Below are 19,054 nucleotides of genomic sequence, written 5' to 3'. Positions count from 1 at the left end.
GTGATCTCCCGGTCCATGAGTTTGAGCCCCACAGAGTCTGGAGCCTGCTTCCGATTCTGTGTCTCCCTCTCTCTGGCCCTCCCCCACTCACAGTCTGTCTCACTCTCTCTCTCTCAAAAGTAAATAAACATTAAAAAAAATTTTTTTAAAGAAGAGGATGAACAAAATGAAATTTTTCATTTTAGGAAGCACCCTTTGGCCACCGTGCGGAAAATGGGTTAAAGTCAGGAAGATTCTAGAGGGAGCCATCATAATACAGGCCAGAGATGGTGAGGGTCTGAGCTCTAGTGGGGGTGGTCGAGTAGGAGAGTTTGACAGAATCCAGATTAGAGGGGCGCCTGGGTGGCGCAGTCGGTTAAGCGTCCGACTTCAGCCAGGTCACGATCTCGCGGTCCGTGAGTTCGAGCCCCGCGTCGGGCTCTGGGCTGATGGCTCAGAGCCAGGAGCCTGTTTCCGATTCTGTGTCTCCCTCTCTCTCTGCCCCTCCCCCATTCATGCTCTGTCTGTCTCTGTCCCAAAAATAAATAAAAAAAAAAAAAGTTGAAGAAAAAAAAAAATTTTAAAAAAAAGAATCCAGATTAGAAAATAGAATCAACAAAATCTAGTTGTCAAATAACGTGGTGGGCAAGGCAAGAGGGAGTAGAATAGGATGACAGGATGAACTCTAGATTTCTAATTTGGTGAACTAAGTAGCCGGTAATGTCACAAACCACCTTGAGAAATACAGGAAGAGAAGTAGAAGTAGAAAGAAGTTACTTTCCAAATGAAAAAGTTAATCAGCCCAAACACAGACCTCCCAGACAGCAGGAACTATTTATGAAGCTGCAGCATAATTTTTTTCACTTGAATCTAACAAATAATAGTGAGTGCATATTATACTATGCTGGGGGGGGGGTGGAATGCTGATATAGAACCATCTGGATTCTGGAGATCTATAAATAAAACTCAGGGATTCTTTTGTCAGCATTAAGTGTTTAACCTGAAGAAATTAAAGTTTAGGCTCTATTCCTAATCCATTTTTAAACACGTTCCAAATTCCCACCTATCATTGTTTTTTTTTTTGTTGCTTACAGAGATGTACCCGCTATTTTAGGAAATCCTTAATAGTAGGTATAATGTTTTCAGAAGTGAAAAACGCTACACAAGTGTATAAGCAAAAATCTTCTCAGTGGTTGTGTTAGTTTTCTAGGACTGCTGTAATGAAGTACCACAAACTGGGGGGCTTAAAAACAACAGAACTTTATTGACCACAGTTCTAGGGGCTAAATGTCCAAAATCAAGGTGGCAGCAGGGCCATGCTCCCTCTGACCGCTGTAAGGGAATTTTTCTTTGGCTCTTCCTAACTTCTTGCCTCTTCCTAGCTTCTGGTGGTTTGCCAGAAATCTTTGGTGTCCCTTGGCTTGTAGATGTATCATTCCAATCTTCTGTCTTTACATGACATTGTCTCTGTGTCTCTGTCTTCACATGGCCATCTTCTTATAAAGTCACCAGTCATATTGGATTAGCAGCCCACTGTACTCAAGTGTGACCTCATCTTAACTAATTATATCTACAACAACCCTGTTTCCAAATAAGGTCACATAGTGAGGCACTGGTGTTAGGACTTCAATATATATATATCATTGTGGGGGGACACAATTCAATCCACTAGAGTAGTCTAAAGACCCTTGATGAATTACAGAAAGAAAAGTTTCCATTTGAAAATTATCTCCTTTAGCATTATTTCAAAAGCTTTATATTGATTACTGTTTGGAGAAACTAAAACATCTTTTTTTTTTTTTTTTTTTTTTTGCAAAATGACATTCACAGAATCTTGCTGTCCCTACCAAGGTGAAAAAGAAGAAAGAATAAGAAAGTGATATGACATGCAAACATATTTAACAAAGATCCTTTTACACACTTCTGTAATTGTATTTTATGGCACATTTTCCCCAAGCATTCTCATGAACATTTTTTGAAAAAATTATAGTGAAAAACATTTATTCTTTGTCAGAATGAAACGCTAATTTTTGCTAACAGTATCTATTGTTAGAATGAAACAAAATAATGTATGTAAACATTTAACAGTTTGCAAGTACTCAATAGGTGTTAGCTGCCAATAATATATATTTAGTAGTCTTAGACTTGCAATGATTATTGGGGTGCCTGGGTGGCTCAGTCAGTTAAGCGTCTGACTCTTTGTCTTGGCTCAGGTCATGATCTCATGGCTGGTGGGATCCAGCCCCGTGTTGGGCTCTGTGCTGACAGCGTGGATCCTGCTTGGGATTCTCTCTGTCCCTCTTTCTCTGCCCCTACCCCTGTTCTCATGCACACATGCTCTCTCTCTCTCTCTCTCTCTCTCTCTCTCAATGTAAATAAACTTCTTTAAGAAAAAGAATTGCAATAAATATTAAATAGGTTAATACCTGTGAAACACTTAACAATAGTGCCAGAAACATAGTATGTACTCAGTAAATGTCTAGCTTTACTGTCAACATCACCATCATTACATAAGATGGTAAAGTGTTCGAAACTATGAACACCACTTGAACTCAACATATTCATGTAGTTTCATTAGGTAAGGTTTCTTTGAATTTCATTTGGTCAATAGAATTCATCCCTTATTTAGTAGGCAATTGTAAGTTATTTAAATTAAATTTCTTTTTCTTTTCTTGAAGTTGTACCAATTTCTTATTTAATAAAGGAATTCTTTAATATTTATGTGCCCCAAAGTATACATTTTATTTACTAGTCTACAGGAGCGTGCCTTTAAAATAAGCTACTGAAATCATAATCAGTGTGTTGTTTTGATAAAAAATATATTTCACCCACAAGTAAGGCATTAATAATCTACAGCCAGTTTTTCCTGCGACAGATTTGATTCAACACTCCTTCATTCATATAATTATCGTGATTAAAGCTGCAGATTTCCAAGCATATAGACTTGGAGTTCAGTTGGTGGTCAAGGAATAGAGTTCCATTTAATTCCATAGCTTTCCTCCAAGTCACTTCCTCAGTGGAGGTCCTGTTGTGGGGCTAGTCTTAAATCCAACTCAGTAAAAAAAAGTCAGGCTTTTCATAAAGTATCTTTTCTAGTTGCAGACTCAAATCTGCATTCAAAAACACAAATATAAACTTTTTAAAAAATGTAACCACAATAACAGCCATGGTCTAAAACAACAGTCCCATAAAGTTTTGGGTTTTTTTTTTTTTTCACAGTGATCAGTAGAAACTGGTGGTCCTTTGGTTTTTGCTTTAAAATGGTTTGTGGAGTGAAAAAATTTGAGAACCACTGCTCTGACCAAACAAACTAAATTGATAGCTAGAAAACGGCAATGTTTATCCTCTGAAGGAGTACTTTGTACTGCAATTTTTGGTTAATGTGAAAGCAGCCGTTTTTAATATCAGTTTGAAAATGAAATTTTAATGTATTATCTCCCTCTTATGAATTAGTGTTCATAAACAAGAACATTTAGTGGGCCTTTTCTATTCTAGTAAAATGTAAACTGAAGGAAAACAGTAGCTTATTAAAGCTCCAAGAATGGCTTCTCAGTTCCTTGTCATGTCTCAAAGTCCCATAATTCTTTCCCTTCAAACAACTCTGAAACAACGTGACACCTCTAAGGATTAAGCATTTTGGAAACCAATAAAAGAAAACATTGAAGCATGTCTGACACAGACTTCTCCTCCATACTTCCCTGTTCCTCCTATCCTCCCTCCATGAGTCAGGTAATGTTAACTTTGAATCAGACATTGGGTAGTTTCTTTTGAGCATTACATAAACAAAGTTTTGATCATAGCCTATGAGGTAACTGACCTGTAATCATTTGCATTTCAACATATGTGGCTTGAAAAACAGAGCAGTAAGTTACCCTACATGCTCTTTTATTTGAATTCCACAGGAAGTTACTCACCATATCATTTTTTGTGATACAAGAATGCACTAAAGAAATAGATTATACCATAATAAAATGCTCACACAACCATAACGTTTGAGTGAAGTATTTGAATTACATTATATAGGCAGGAATACTCCCTTTCTGAAGCTGATAACAATGCCTCCACTTATTGAGTGGTTCCTATGTGGCAGGCTTTGTGCTGAATGCTTTACAGACGTTGTTTCCATTTAATCTTCCTATCAGTCCTACCAGGTGTGTATTATTATCATCCTTATTTTCAAATGAGGAAAACAAAGCTTAGTCTGCAAATATTTACTGAGCAACTACTATGTGCCAGACCCTTTTCTAGGCCAACAAGTTGAAGTTTAAAGACATAAAGGAAACTGCAGTTTGGGCCAAGGCCTGTCTCAGCTTTTATCATGATCCCATATTGCCTTACTGGGAAGAATGTTAAAGATGCATTTCAAGTATTTGTATCATAGAATACCCTTAGCTCTTTATTAGAGTATATCAGCGTCTTTCATCATAGGCAACTCTAGAATCATTGAACTTTGTATCTTGAGGGGAACCTAGAGAAAATCCTTACATTTCCCAAAATTTGAATTCTCTCAACTAAAATGTTCAAACAGATGTAGAAATTCCTGTTGTCACTTAAGATGTGTGTCAATTAAGAAAATATTCTTGATATTTATTTGGGAACTTAAAAAACACAAAATTTGTACACATGCAAGATATGTCACCATGTATTTTGTTTGATTATTATCTTACATGAGATAATTTGAACCTAAGTTTTCTTTCCTTCTGTAAAGAAATTGTTAAATAGTCTCTAGCAATTACTTTTTCTTTTTTTGTGAATAATAAACATGCTTCAGATAATGTAAAGGGAAAGGACTTTTCAGAGAGTTGACAGTGATTACACCTCATGGGTTTTCTATAGTAGTAACAAAACTATATGTAATAGAGCTGTGAATTCTGGATGTATATAAGGTAGAGATTGTGCCATGAGCCAGAGTTAGTCATCTTGTAACTTTTCCAGACTGATGGAACTCCATTTTTTGAACAAATGTTATTTTGTTAAGTAAATGCCCATTTAAACTTGTATACAAAGGTTGTAATTATAGCAGGAAATTGTTGGGGACAGAGGAAGTTAAATTTGGTTGTCTTGTCATACATCAGGAATGATTTCTTGGAAATCTAGTCCAGATTTTCGACTGAGGTTTGCTGTTTCCTTTTGCTGTAGCTTCAAGTAATAACTTTCCAATATTTCGGTTCTGACTGAGAGACTTATGCGGGGGGAGGGGGTGCATAGAATCAGCCCTTTGTGCTGGTTGTACACCAAGCAGCAAAAAGACAGTAGGATGTGAGGATATCACTTAACATTATATTAGGACATAAAAGGCTGAATGTGAAAGTTCTAAAGAGTGTTGTCCTCTAGAACTATAATTCCATTCTTGACAAGTAAGCCCCATATATAAGTGTATAAGTGTACGTTTTATAGTAGTCATGTGAAAAAGTAAAAGAAACAGGTGAAATGAATTTTAATGAAATATTTTAACTCCATATTTTCAAAATATTGTTTCAACATGTAGTCAATATAAAAATTATTACTGAGCTACTTTACATTCTTTGTACTAAGTCTTTGAAATCTGGTGTGAACTTTACACTTACAGCACATCTCATTTGCGACCAGCCAATCTTATTTTAAGTATTTCAAGAGCCCTGTGTGGCTAGTAGCCACCATATTAGCCTGCACAGGGTGATCTCGAGAGGCATCTATTCTTTGAATAACTACACTTAAGGGTTTTCCTCTCTTAAACAGGAAAGAAAAAAAATTACTCCTGCTCAGGGTAATGTCAGCTTCTCTGTTCAAATAACTCTTTTTGCAGCCACCTACAAGAAATATCCCCCCAGCCTCATTTGATTTTCCCAAATTCTCCCACCCCAATTCCCCAATTCTTGCACTTCTCTTGTATTTATAAAATAAATAAACGAAAACGGTTTGTTAACTGAAGAAAAAATATCGCTTTTCTCTTTGGGCCAAAGGAAGGAGAATGGTGCTTTTTCTAAATCAATTCACAAATACTTATCAGGTACACAGACCATTATTAACAGTCCATTTCATGCTTCATTCCTGCAATGTGACTACTGTTCACATTAACTTTGTTTTAGAAGTTATTCTTCTAGTTCTCGAGGTAAAAAGAATAAAAGTTGATACTGAAATCAACTTTTCAGTAAACAATTTGATTTTAAAAAGGCTGGTTCACCCTTACAGTGAATTATTCACACGGGGCTGTGTTAGGACACATAATTGTCTCCTTAAATAGGTATGATTTTATCAAAGCAAGAATGTTAGTTGGAATAATTGATCACTGTTTAGCGAGCTAATTTACCTTAAAACAACTGAACTGACCAACTTCTTTTCGCTATAAGTAATGGTAATGTGGCTTTGCAATGTAAATGAAAGACAAATTAGGCACTTCCTACGTAAATGCAAAACAATACACAACTTCTTATCCTGAAACTTCTGTGAATTGTTTTTACCGTCTGGAATTACGGAGTCGGTGCTACCAAAATTAGTTAAGTTTGGATTCAGACTGGATTTGCAGCACTTGAATCAAGCATGTTGGGGGAGGTGACAAAATCACGAGCTAAATCCTCCCCACCCCCCAGACCACGTTGAGCCTACCCAGATGTTGCTCAACCCTGAGTTGTCCCCCTGAGTCCAAGGCTGCAAGACAGGGCGCGCAGCAAGGACTTCCGGCCTCAGGTTCCCTAAACAGATGGAGCCTCTTCAGGTGGCCACGAGGCTCCCGGGCCTCGAGCTTGTGCCAGAGGGCGCGCAGGCGAAGGCAGCAGAAAGATCCCAGCACCTGCCTCCCTCGGGCCCAGCGAGAAACCTTGCACCGCCCGCGCAGACCAGGCCAGCTAGGTGTGGGGCTCTAATCTCAACCTCACACCTGCGTTAGGGAGGAGGACGAGTGCTCGCCAGGTGTCTGGGTCCCGGGATGATGAAAGGGAGCTGTTAAGAGGCGTGCACCGGAAGCTCACTGGGGGACGCGTTGTGGCCGCCGGGCGTGGGAGGACTGGGGCGCCTGAGCTGAGACCGGAGGGGGTGAAGGCACTGGCCGGCCTGGAGATTTCCCTTTACTTTTTTTCCTTTTCCTTGTGGGGGTGGGGGGGTCGGGCAATGACCGGTGGCTGCAGTACCTTTCCACTCAGCCCGGGGACTTTTACGCAATTTTGCCCACGCGTACGGAGCTCGCAAGGCAACCGGCGCGGAGAACACGGGGTAGAACCCCCCACCCCAACCCCCGGCGGGACTCAGTCCAGGAGCCCAGGCCTCTCCCCACAAACACTCCGTCCTCTTGGATTCCGTTGCCGTCTGGGGATTGGGTTTCCTTAACCCAGGGCTTCCCTATCTTAGGCCGGAGGAGGAGTTAGAGCCCCTCCCTCACTCTCCCTCCTCCACCCTTGGCCAGCCTGGTTTTTTAATCTAATCTTTTATTTAAAGTCAACAAGAGGAGCAGGAACCCCAGGCTCCTGCCAACAGTATATTTTAAAATAATTCCCCAACCTCTGCCGAGAGGGGCGGCCTCAAGAAACATCCTTGTTTTCTTCGTGCAGATTTAGGTATCAGGGAGTGGGGGACTTCGAGAGCCGAGGCTAATGATGCCTGAGGGCTCTGCAGACTTTGGGTGGGGGGCAACTCAAGCAAGATAAATACATTCCAAACATTAAAAATATAACCAGAGCCTCGATTTGGAGAGCCTTAAACCGAGAGCCAAACCTCCAGGGGGCTCCAGGGCACAAAGCCTTACGTGTCCCCGTCGTGGGGTGCATTAAGGAGGGGGGGCAGGTGAATGCTCAGCGTGTGAGCCTGGATAGGGCGGGTCCTGGCCCATTAAAGGATGTGCCCATAGACATGACGTGCCCACAAATACCCACCGAGGAGTCAGACCGAAAAGACACCCCACGCTCCCTCCCCGGGTCCTTGGCACCGGACTGCGCTCACTGCACCTCGCCCATCTCTCTCCCCAGCTAGGCGGGGCCACTGTTTTCTACATTGCTAAGTATCCTCCGACCTGCTCGGACCCTTGGCAGTTAAAAGCTTCTAGCCTTTCGCTCCTCTTGCCCTTCCCCTCTTCTTTCCCCCACCACCCGCCGACGCCTCCAGATCTCTCCGGCTCGCCCTTCCTGAAAGTAGGCGAGGCCCAGAATCTCCGGCTAGGGCGAGGAAGGAGGGAGGGGCAAAGCGCGGCGGCAGGGGGCGTGTCTTCTCAAGCCCCGCCCCCGGGTGCGCGCGGCGGTGGCGGCGGCGGCAGAGCCTCGCTTTGAGAGACAGGTATCGCTTAGGCGCCATGTTGTGAGCGGAAGTGGGGGAGCGCGCGGCCGCCGCTGTTCTGCTGGGAGCGGGCGCGGGAACCGGCGGGGGGGGCGGAGCTGTAGTCCCGGCGGCGGAAGGAGGAGAGGAAGAAAGGGGCGAGACCCGGTGCCCGGCAGCGGCGCGAGGCTCTCGCTTGGCGCGCGGACGTCGTCAGCCAGGCGCGCGGCGTTCGAGGCTCGGTGTCGGCGCCGAGCCCTCTCCCGGGCAGCCGGCGCTGGTGCTGCTGCTGCTGCCGCCGCTGCTGTCGTGGGGCTCGGGTGGCGACAGAGCGGGGCCGACCGCGGGGCGGGCGGGGAGGGAGGAGGCGGTGAAGGCGGCGGGCCGGGGGGGAAGATGCCGCTGGCGCAGCTGGCGGACCCGTGGCAGAAGATGGCTGTGGAGAGCCCGTCCGACAGCGCTGAGGTGAGTGCAGCCCGGCGGTCGGGGGCTGGTGAGCCCCTCCCCTCGCCCCCGCCGGCCAGCTCCTCTCCCTGGAGCTGGCCACTTGGCCCCTTCCTCTGCCGCTCGCGTCTCCCCTTGGTCCGTGATTCCGGTTTGGGTAGTTGGGGTTGGTCTGTTTGCCCTTCTGTTCCACCCGCACCTCCCCTCCCTCGCTCGGGGGGCTGTGGTGTGGTGGCGCGTGGGGTTTGGAGTGGGCGCTGGGGCTTTGCAAGAAGCCGATTTTAATCAACTTTGCGTGGGGGGAGCGGGAAGCGGAGCGGGGGCCGGAGAGGAGTTGGGAAGTTTGGCCCTGCCTGGTTGGGGCCCCCCCTGGATCCTGGTGACTCTGGGGTGTAAGGGAGGGGTATGGATTGGGTTCATTGGGGAGCAGGGACTCTCGAGTCCGGCCAGGGGAGAGAGTTGGTGCTTTGAGTCGGGCGCGCGGGGACTGGAAGGGCCCAAGGCAGGGCTGGCGACCTGTGGGGGTTTTGGTTAAGGGGTGCAAGACAGCCAAGGTTTTTGCCTTCCCCCAGTCTGTCTGCCGCAGCGGTTTCTGCTGGTGCAAAGGGGAAAGTGGAAGCCTGAGGTCCTTCCTCCTCCCCCATATCTGAGGTCACTGAGCTCAAGGACCCCGTCCCTAGGAGCTTTAACTCGAGTTTCCTGTCCGTGGAGGTGAGAGGGTGATATTCAAGGCGTTCAGCAGCCGCCGTAAAGGGCTTTCAGGTTTTCTTCGCCCGGGGTGACCGTCCCTGAGACAACCAACCGAGTGCCCAAAACCCAAACAGTGTACCCAAACACGGCAGAACAGAATTTCCCTGGACACAGCACAGCATCGAGCTTTTGCAGCCGCCCCTGTCCCAGAACCAACTCGGGGTCTGCGAAAATAATCCAGACGAGACCCACTCCTGGGCATCAGCGCTCCTCTCCGAAGTGGAAAATCAATTCCTGATGGTGGCTTGTCTGTGATTCTTCCTTCTTGACTTTTTGCTGTCTTCTATCCCCGCAGCGGACTTTGGGGGATTACAGGATGATAGGCTGCGTGTGTGTAATAGTTAGTGAGTGACCCCATTTCTGGAAAGCATGACTGAAACGCGGGGGTGGAATGGGGCAGGCTCGGATGAGTGGTGTACTTGGCGGCAGCCGCTGCCCTGCCGGCCTCCGCAGTGTGAGAGGTGGATAGGGTTACCGGTTACGTCAGTAAGACCGAGGCTCAGTTTGATCTGAGTGAGATGCCGGACACTTGCATTCTCGGGTATAATGGAGGGGGAGGGGGATCAGTTCAAATCGCTTTTCAGTTTTTTTCCTAGTCACCTCCACTGCTGTTTAAAATGTTCACTTGCTGTCCCTAACGTGAGCAGAGTTGAAATAGTGCTTACGACTGGTACTTAGTATTTTGTGACTTGGACCATATTTTTAAAATCTAAACTAAACGCTGCTTTTCAATAGAAAAGATCTTGAGATAAGTTACTGAATATTTTTTAAAGGAAATCACGTTTATAAGACTAGCAGAATTACATTTAAAGTTATGTTAGCCCGTTTAATTCTATAGATGTTTTATAAGAAAATTGAATTTAGAACGTTTAATCATTCTTTGAATGGATAGTGTGAAAATCAGTATGCCAATAGGGTCTTTTCATTCATTTTTTTCCTTCACATTTTTTTTTTTGCGTTAAACAGTGTAGCTAAAAGGTTAATAACATGTTCTCAAAGTGCTGACCTTGTGAAAAGAAATTGAATTTGCTTTGAGCCTGATTGTTACATGCAAACGGTAACATTTGCAACTCATAATCAGTCCACATTTCTGCTTGGCACGTATCAATGTGTTAAAAAAATCATTTAAAATTCCACCTTATCCTTTTTCTACATAGCATACTTTTGGATAAGGAAGGCACAAAACTGACACTTAGTATATGCCAGATACTACATGCTATTTCATCTTATCCTTCCTGTGACCCAACATAGTACGATTGTGGTCCTCATTATTACAGATTAAGAAACTGAATCTCAGAAGTTAAGGGCCCAAAGATTATAAATAGTAAACGGCAGAGCCATAATTCAAAGCCAGGTGCATGTAATTCATGTGCTTCGCTTTATATTAGCTGCTTCCAATCCTTTGTGGAAAAATTTAGGGTATAAATAAGCCAGTAGTTAGAGGTCATGTATTTTTCAGAAACAGTTATGATATTATAAGCAGTCTCACTTGTTAAAGCCTAGTTATTTCAGTTACTGTCATGGTCTCCAGAACCTGGCAGATAGGATTCCATAATTTGCCATGTTCAAAGAATCTTCTTGATATTTTGGCATAAGGTATGTCACACAGAGCTAGTGTTGCCTAGATTAATTTTAAAAAGATTTTTAAAAATTGACTGTAGATATTTTGCCTTTAGTTGTTCAGCTGTTTCAAGTAAATTACTTCTGCTACAACTTTGGAAATTGGAGCCAGTAAGGAAAAGGGTTGAGAATTTTCATTGAGAAGTCTAATATTGGATTTATTATTATGCCATCTCCTCCTCAGTAAGGAGTACTTACCAGAGAGTAATTATATTTTACCAGAATAAAATCGGTTTTTTGAAAGTCATTTATTTGAGTAAATACATCAAGTTTTTTCTCTCCAGGCTGAAAGGTTTCAGGATTGGTCTCTATAGGAATTTAAATTTGTGGCCTCGAATTTCCTAGTAGATTGTGAAATCTTGTAAGCAGACACTTTTTCCTCTGTATCCTCAGCACTTAACACAGTGCCTGGCACATATGTATTATGGACCCAGTAGATGACCACTGAATGAATTATGATGGTGAGGAATAGGGTGATTATCAATCTTCTTTCTGTTCTTATCATTTTAATCTTACATTGAAATATGAACAATCTTAAAAGACCTGACTACCTCACCGACAGTACAGGCAGTTTCTTCATTCCTTTACATGGCCTTCCTGCTTTCAAACCTCACATGGGTTTCATGATGCTCAAAACAAAACAAAACAAAACAAAACCAAACAAAACAAAAAAACCCTGTGGTTAACTCAAACATGGGTCAGAACGTGATAGGCTAGAACTAGGCCAAATGTTTAAAGAAGCAAATTTAGGATAATAAAGGAAGTACTATATAAGCAGTCAAGGTTGGTACAAGATTAAAAACAAAATAGCTTCCTAAGTAGTCCAGGTGAATTCACAGCTCTTTAACGAGTTATTGAAAGATGCTAGTATGTTTTTGAGTATCTGACTGTTTAGGAGATGGGTATCAAGGACTGTGGCTCTTCTGTAAATTCCTTGCCACCGCTCTCAGAGATAACATTTACTGGATCATAAGCCTGACCTCAAGTGACACTTTTTCTCAGTTTTCAATAAAGGATAAATGATAGTAAATTTAAATAAGAACAGTTTTCCAAAATAATAAAATTAAGGTTATGTTTGCTTTATAGAAATGTGCTGTATAGGGGCGCCTGGGTGGCGCAGTCGGTTAAGCGTCCGACTTCAGCCAGGTCACGATCTCGCGGTCCGTGAGTTCGAGCCCCGCATCGGGCTCTGGGCTGATGGCTCGGAGCCTGGAGCCTGTTTCCGATTCTGTGTCTGCCTCTCTCTCTGCCCCTCCCCCGTTCATGCTCTGTCTCTCTCTGTCCCAAAAATAAATAAACGTTGGAAAAAAAAAAAAATTTTTATAAAAAAAAAATGTGCTGTATAAAAATAGCTGCCTTGAATTCTTTTAAATAGCAAGTACCCATAATGAATTAAAATATTAACTACATAAATATTTTCTTTATAAAAAATTGAGACCCTTGTGTTAGAAAGTATCTTCAGTGGATGTGCATCCATTTTTATCTTCAAAGATCATACTGGATTCTATAGTATTTCTACTACGTTGATATTAGGTTTCTTATATTTTATGTGTAGGGAAAAACATTCTATTAAAGTATGATCATTGATTTTGAAAAAAAAATGTTTCATTAAGTTTCTTTTCCTTTTCCTGTTTCATTTGTACCACCTTTCAGGGTTTTTTTCTTTCCCCCAAGTGAAGATCTGAGGACAGGACAGGTATTGTTACATGCCAACTGTTAGAATAACTGTGACACATTACTGAACACTTCATTGTTTTCACTGATTATGATATAGGATGTCAGTTTTTGTTAAACTTAGGAAAGTTTGTTTTATTTTGACAGCTCCTCCTATACTAATTAGGTTGACCCAAAATGTGAAATTTATTTGGTACATTTAAGTTTTAACATAAAGAGATAAACTTAAAGAAACAAGTATAGGCAGACTTTGCCTTTTTTTAAAAAAATTTTTTTAACGTTTATTTATTTTTGAGACAGAGAGAGACAGAGCATGAATGGGGGAGGGTCAGAGAGAGGGAGACACAGAATCTGAAACAGGCTCCAGGCTCTGGCTCCAGGCACAGAGCCCGACGCGGGGCTCGAACTCACAGACCGCGAGATCATGACCTGAGCCGAAGTCGGCCGCTTAACCGACTGAGCCACCCAGGCGCCCCGACTTTGCCTTTTTTAAAATATGTTTAGGAAATCACAATGAGTATATCCTATTTTTATATAAGGAGAGTGGCATAATTGGGATATTCACTCTTGACCTAGGACATGATAATCAGTGAATTACAGATTGATCAAAAATGTAGCAGATCATTTATCAGAAGTCTGAATGGCAGAATTGTTGCAAAGATTTTTAAAAAATTTGTCACGTACTAAGAAGTTTATACCATTGTGATCATTAACAAGATTTGCTCTAGAGTTCCATGTTCCAGGGACATGTGATATACCAGGCTGTGAATGTTGGGTGACGTGAAAGGCCCCGGTTTGCCAAGTGCAGACCAGATGCTTTAGACCCAGTGATTCAGATTACAGTGTACATCAGTGACATCTTGGTGGTCTCTTGGTAATGCATGAGTGTGATAGAGCTCAGTTGTTTATGTGTTTTGGTGGGTAACAACTTTCAAAGCCTTGGGATACAATTGTGCAGACATATATATTATATATCTGATTCCCCAATTCACATAATAGAAAATACAAACAACTGTATTTTAATTCTTGGCATTAGATGTCTTCCTCTCCTGCACTTCAGAATTGATACAGTTTTCCGTATCATTAATCTGGAACAGTTAGCAGATCTCATATATTCCAGTTTGTCAGTTTAATACCAAATAACATAAAAGCAAAGATAAAATAACTATAAATTTTAATTATGAAATGTAGAGTTAAAAAACACAAATGTATGCATTTTATGAAGCAGATTTAGGATAAAATGTATCCATATAAGACATAAGTTTTTCATACATTTTATATATCAGTTGCTAGCAATTAAATATTTCAATTTTACTTATCTCCTTGAAATTGAGAAGGCACTTTATGAGATAATTTGAATGTATGGCAAAGTGTTAAAGAACTTAGGCTTTGGAGCCATACAGACCTGGTTTTGAGTCCTGGCTCTGCCACTTAATAATTTAGTAATCTTATGCAAGTTGTTTAAGGTCTCTGTGCTGCAACATTCTAATGTGTAAAAAGAGGGATGAAATAATACCTACCTCATAGAGTTGTGGTAAGAATTAAATGAAATGATAATATACATAAGGTAGGTGGTTCAGTGCATGGTTTAAGTGTTTAATAAGTAACATAATGAATCCTGTCTCTAACCGAATTGTCTGAGGAAGTTCTCTGTTTTTCCTCTGGGGTGATTTTTTCAGAATCAAGTAGAGCAATTAAAAATGATATGTTTGATCTGTTTAAACAGAGCCATTATAATATCTGAATATAACCGTAAGGGTACGGTAAATGCAAATCTCCTGAATCTTGTCCCTTTTTGTATTGTTCCCCTCTTTGATATCTTCTTTAAAAGGGGAAAACAGATAAAGAACATTTGAAGAATATGTGTGGAAGAAGGAAGAAAGAAAAGTTCACATTTCAACATTGGTCAAATTGGAAGGCATCTCATAGTCCATGGCATACCATTGTTCAATTAGCAGTGGTTTTTTTTTTTTTGTAGTGATATAGAAGATAACAGTGTATCTTACACATGATAGTGTCTTATAATCGATGAAACCTGGTGTATCCTGGTTGTCAACTTCTTGAAGGAAGTATGTCCCTGAAGAAATGTATGAAGTCAATATATGGTCTCAAGAAGTAGAATTTTAACTTACTTTTTAAAACATATCAAAACAAAATGTACACACTTTTTATACTTTAGGATTGATTTTGTTAATTTCACTTTTGGGGACAGAAATTAATATGGCACACCTCCCTCCTCATTACTCTAAATACATTTGTTTTGGTTATTTGAATATGCCATGAGGAACTGGTTTTTTCTGTCTAGAAATATAATACTTTGGATTTGGTCTGTTATGTGGTATTTGTACTTAAAGAACTTTATGTAGGGTATACAGCATTTTTAGCTGGGAAGTCTCTGGAAATGTTAATGGTGTATCTGTGCCCCAGCAACCATCTCTGCCATCCAAAACCAAAAACATACAAACCAAAGGAGTGAGACCTAATCAAATGAATTTGGGAATTATAGAGTTAAACAGGGTTTGACCAATGTCTTTACTGCATAACTTCATAGAACCTTGAAGATGATGTTATCTATGATGAATCTGCAAAAAGGATATAGCCGACAGCATTTGAGACTTGATGTCAGAACCCCTTTTTCATGAACCATATTGAAGTCTCAGAGGACACAAGTGCTTTGAAGGACAGTTTTGGACAGTCTGATAACTATAGTAACATGATCCAGTATTGCCTGAAAATGAGCTGTTATGTTTAATTGACTCTATCAAAGCTTTTTTCTTTAACTGTCAAGAGTTTTTGTTTGATTTTGGATTGAAATCTTGTAAATTAGATTGTAGAACAATTTTCCATCTTAATAGTGGGCTAAACATTTAAATCTAATTTAAATAAAAGCTTAAGATAACTTAAACTTTTTTATTCCATGTTCTGAAAATTAATGGTCATATTCTACCATAATATCAAGCTAATTGCCCTCATTAAGTGGTTTCTATATTGACTTGCTCTGTAACTTATGTCTCAAATTCTTAATTCTTAAAAACTCTTTTTATCATTTGGCAACTTTATGCTGCCATCAACCTGCCTACCTCCCCCACTCTCCTTTTTAAATTAATTGCTTGTAATTTGCAGTTACTAGAAAACAGCTAAGGTTAATGATAATTTGATGCAGTCATTTTTAACTTGGGAACCTTGTTACACTTGCAGTTTACCAAATAATGTAAAATAACATCCTTACCCTTTTCATGATCTCTGTGTGTCGTATACACATACCTCTGGGATCGAGGGCATTTTGGACACATTACCTACTGATAAACAGTGTTTTATGCTTCAGCGTACAGTGACTGAATGGCTCACTTCCTGGCATTGCCTGCTCTGCATATTTACCTTCCTCTCTGGAAGGTGTCAGCTAGAAAGGACTGTGAATAAGCTAAAGAGCAGGCAGCTATAAGACGGAAAGCTAGTCCTGCTGCCCCTCCTGGAGTTAGGTGTCCATGTTGTCTTTTGGAGATTTTTGTTGGGATTTTTTTTTTTCATGAAATAGTGCTAGTTTCCTGACTATTAGCTACCCTACATTTATGTGTAAACCAAAAATGTTGTTACACTTCCTGTCATTCTTCTGTTAGTATGAATAGAATTACAGCAGTAGCATAACTTAAATCAGATTTCCCTATCTTAACTAGTATATCCATGGTATCTTACATACCTTAAAAACTAGTTAATTTTTAATCTACCATGTAAATTGACTTTTATAATCTTGATAATGATGATCTCATCGTCAAACCTGACCTGGTCATCTAGATCTCTGTGAGCTTGCCTCTAATCCTGTGGTCCACAAAGCTTGTTACAGGAAACTTGGTTCTGTCATTTGATATGTGTTAGAAGTAGATGTCAAGTGATAGTCTGAAGCCAAAGATCACTTTGAGATAATAGATTGCAGTGTATCTCACATACAGTGTTTTAGGAGAAAACTTGTCTCCAGAAATGTCATAGGACCTATGCTAAACACCTCTGTTACCCAAAACGTTATTTCAATTTTTCACTTTTAGGAGCTTGAAAACAATATAAAATAATTGAAAGATTCACTTAAAAACAAAACAAAACTTCTAGATCAGCATTGTTCGGTAGTCACTAGCCACATGTGGGTATTGAGCACTTGAAATGTAGTTAGTGTGGCTGAGGAACTGAATTTAAATTTAATTTGAATTTAAATAGTCGCATGTGGCTATCGGCTACCACATTGAACAGCACAGTTCCAGATTATGGGATTAGTACAAATCCAACTTTTTTTCTACACCAGTGTTTTTCAGCCCTGCATTCTATTATTTGTTATTTTGAAATTAATAGGCTAAAGCTTTTTCTAAATGAAAACATATTTACTATGCGTTTTCAAATTATGTTTAATCAGCTTTGTCTTGTTCCTCGACTACCCTGAAGATTTTTTATAAACTCTACTACATGGTATATGCCCTTCAAATCACCATTCTGCACTTTCTACAGTTTTGCTAGTTTTACAGTGACCTTTATCTTTGAAGTGATAACACCAAGCACTGGGGAAATTAAGCTATCAAAAAATGTTGTATTTTGTTCACTATACTGTGCTAATTAATACTAGAAAAGTGGATTGATACATCCCATAGATTAATGTTTACTGAATGCCCTCTCTGAATGGACACTGTCTATATCAACTTGAATGAGGTAGATCTAATTCTTCTCAACCTACAGATGAAGAAAGGAAGCCTAGAAAGGTTAACTAAGCTGCTCTTGGTTGCACAACTAGTAAGTAGAGAAGGCAGGATTCAAACCCAATTATCACAGGTTGCAAATTCCATTGACTTTCCACTAGACTACCCTGCTTGAGTTGAGAACAGCATGTAGGTGAGTGACTTGTTCAAGATGAAATCTCCTATAGGGAGAAAGGTTCTAGGTGGTTTACATGAGAAGATATTTCTATGGGAAAGTATAGGTAGAGTTAGAAAAGTGAAATTGGTATTACTCTCCAAACATACTATGGGTTAAATAGGCTTTTGTGAGCTGGCCTAGAAACAGTGTGACATTGTACAGGAAAATGTTTTGGTATTTCTAAACAGCTGTCTTACAAATGAACATTTGAAATAAAAACTACAGTATTTGGAAAAGGAGGGGCTGCCCAGATGTTAATTATCAGCTCTTCACATAGAAGTCCCTAGGTGTGTGCTCAGGGAACTGTGCTCTGTTTTTGAATTGCCACATATTAAATCATTATCTCCTTATACTTGCATCTTTTCAGAAAAGTGTATTTGACACTCCCTCAAAGTATCAGAAAATAGGATATGATTCAGTCTGAAAAAGTTACCATCTATCTTGCTACAGTATAAGAAAAGGAAATTAAAGAAATTTTGCGTAATCATTGGCGGGTTTTTTCCTTTGTGTGGGTTTTTTTTTTTTTTTTTTTTTTTTTTACCTGTTAGGTTAAATAGCCCTAATTAAATTTTTTAAAAATTGTGATATTATTTGCATACCACAAAATTCATTCTTGTAAAGTATACAATTCAGTGGATTTTAGTGTATTCACAAGGTTCTGCAACCAGTAATTCCAGAACATTTTCGTCACCCCAGAAATAAGTCCATGCTCATTAGATGTCAGTCCCTATTCCTTCTTGTCCCCATTCCTAGCAACCAGTACTCTACTTTCTCTATAGATTTGCTTCTTCTGGACATTTCGTATTAATGGAATCATATAATATGTACCTTTGTGTCTCACATCATTTAGCAATATTTTCAAAATGCATCCATGTTATAGCATGTATCAATGCTTCATTTTTGGGGGCTGAGTAATGCTCTGCTCTGTGGATATACCACATTTTGTTTATCCACTTCTCAGTTCATGGACACTGGGGTTGTTTCCACTTGTTGGCTATGGTGAATAATGCTGCTGTGAACATTTTGTACATACATTTTTCGATTTTCTTGGATATATATCTAGGAGTGGAATTGCTTGGTCATATGTTAAGTCTATATGTAATGTTTTAAATAACTGACAAATTGTTTTCCAACTTGCTTGAACCATTTTACATTGCCAACAGCAGTGTGTGAAAGTTCCAGTTTCTCCACATTCTCACCAACACCTGTTACTTTCTTTTTCATTATAATCATCGTAGTATGCAATAAGTGGGATCTAATTGTGGTTTTGATTTGCATTTTGCTAATAACTAAGAATGTTAAGGATCTTTTCACGTGCTTTTCGTCTACTTGTATACATAATTGTGCTTATTTTTTACTGATTTGGAGACTTAAATGGAGTGTTTGCTCTAATGCTGTTAATAGAAGATCCTTATCTATGCTTTGTTGTATACAGATTTTCCTCAATTTAAATTGGGTTATGTTGCATCGTAAG

General features: G+C 40.3%; 1 protein-coding gene across 2 annotated transcripts in view; it reads left to right on the top strand.

The window, feature by feature from the left end:
• The first annotated feature begins 8,570 nt into the window (after positions 1–8,570).
• Positions 8,571–19,054, top strand: part of RPS6KA3 (ribosomal protein S6 kinase A3) — a 126,772-nt gene continuing 116,288 nt past the window's right edge. For both annotated transcript variants that reach the window (XM_047075988.1, XM_047075987.1), the window contains exon 1: positions 8,571–8,664. In XM_047075988.1, the coding sequence (XP_046931944.1) occupies positions 8,596–8,664 (69 nt within the window). In that variant the 5' untranslated portion in view covers positions 8,571–8,595. The remainder of the gene's footprint in view (positions 8,665–19,054) is intronic.

This window comes from Lynx rufus, unplaced genomic scaffold, assembly GCF_022079265.1.
Source record: "Lynx rufus isolate CCGP_SWC_20201006 ecotype Redwood Valley unplaced genomic scaffold, mLynRuf1.p SCAF_14, whole genome shotgun sequence".
Taxonomy (NCBI): domain Eukaryota; kingdom Metazoa; phylum Chordata; class Mammalia; order Carnivora; family Felidae; genus Lynx; species Lynx rufus.
Note: the sequence above shows the minus strand (reverse complement) of the source record. Positions and strands in the feature narration are given on the sequence as shown.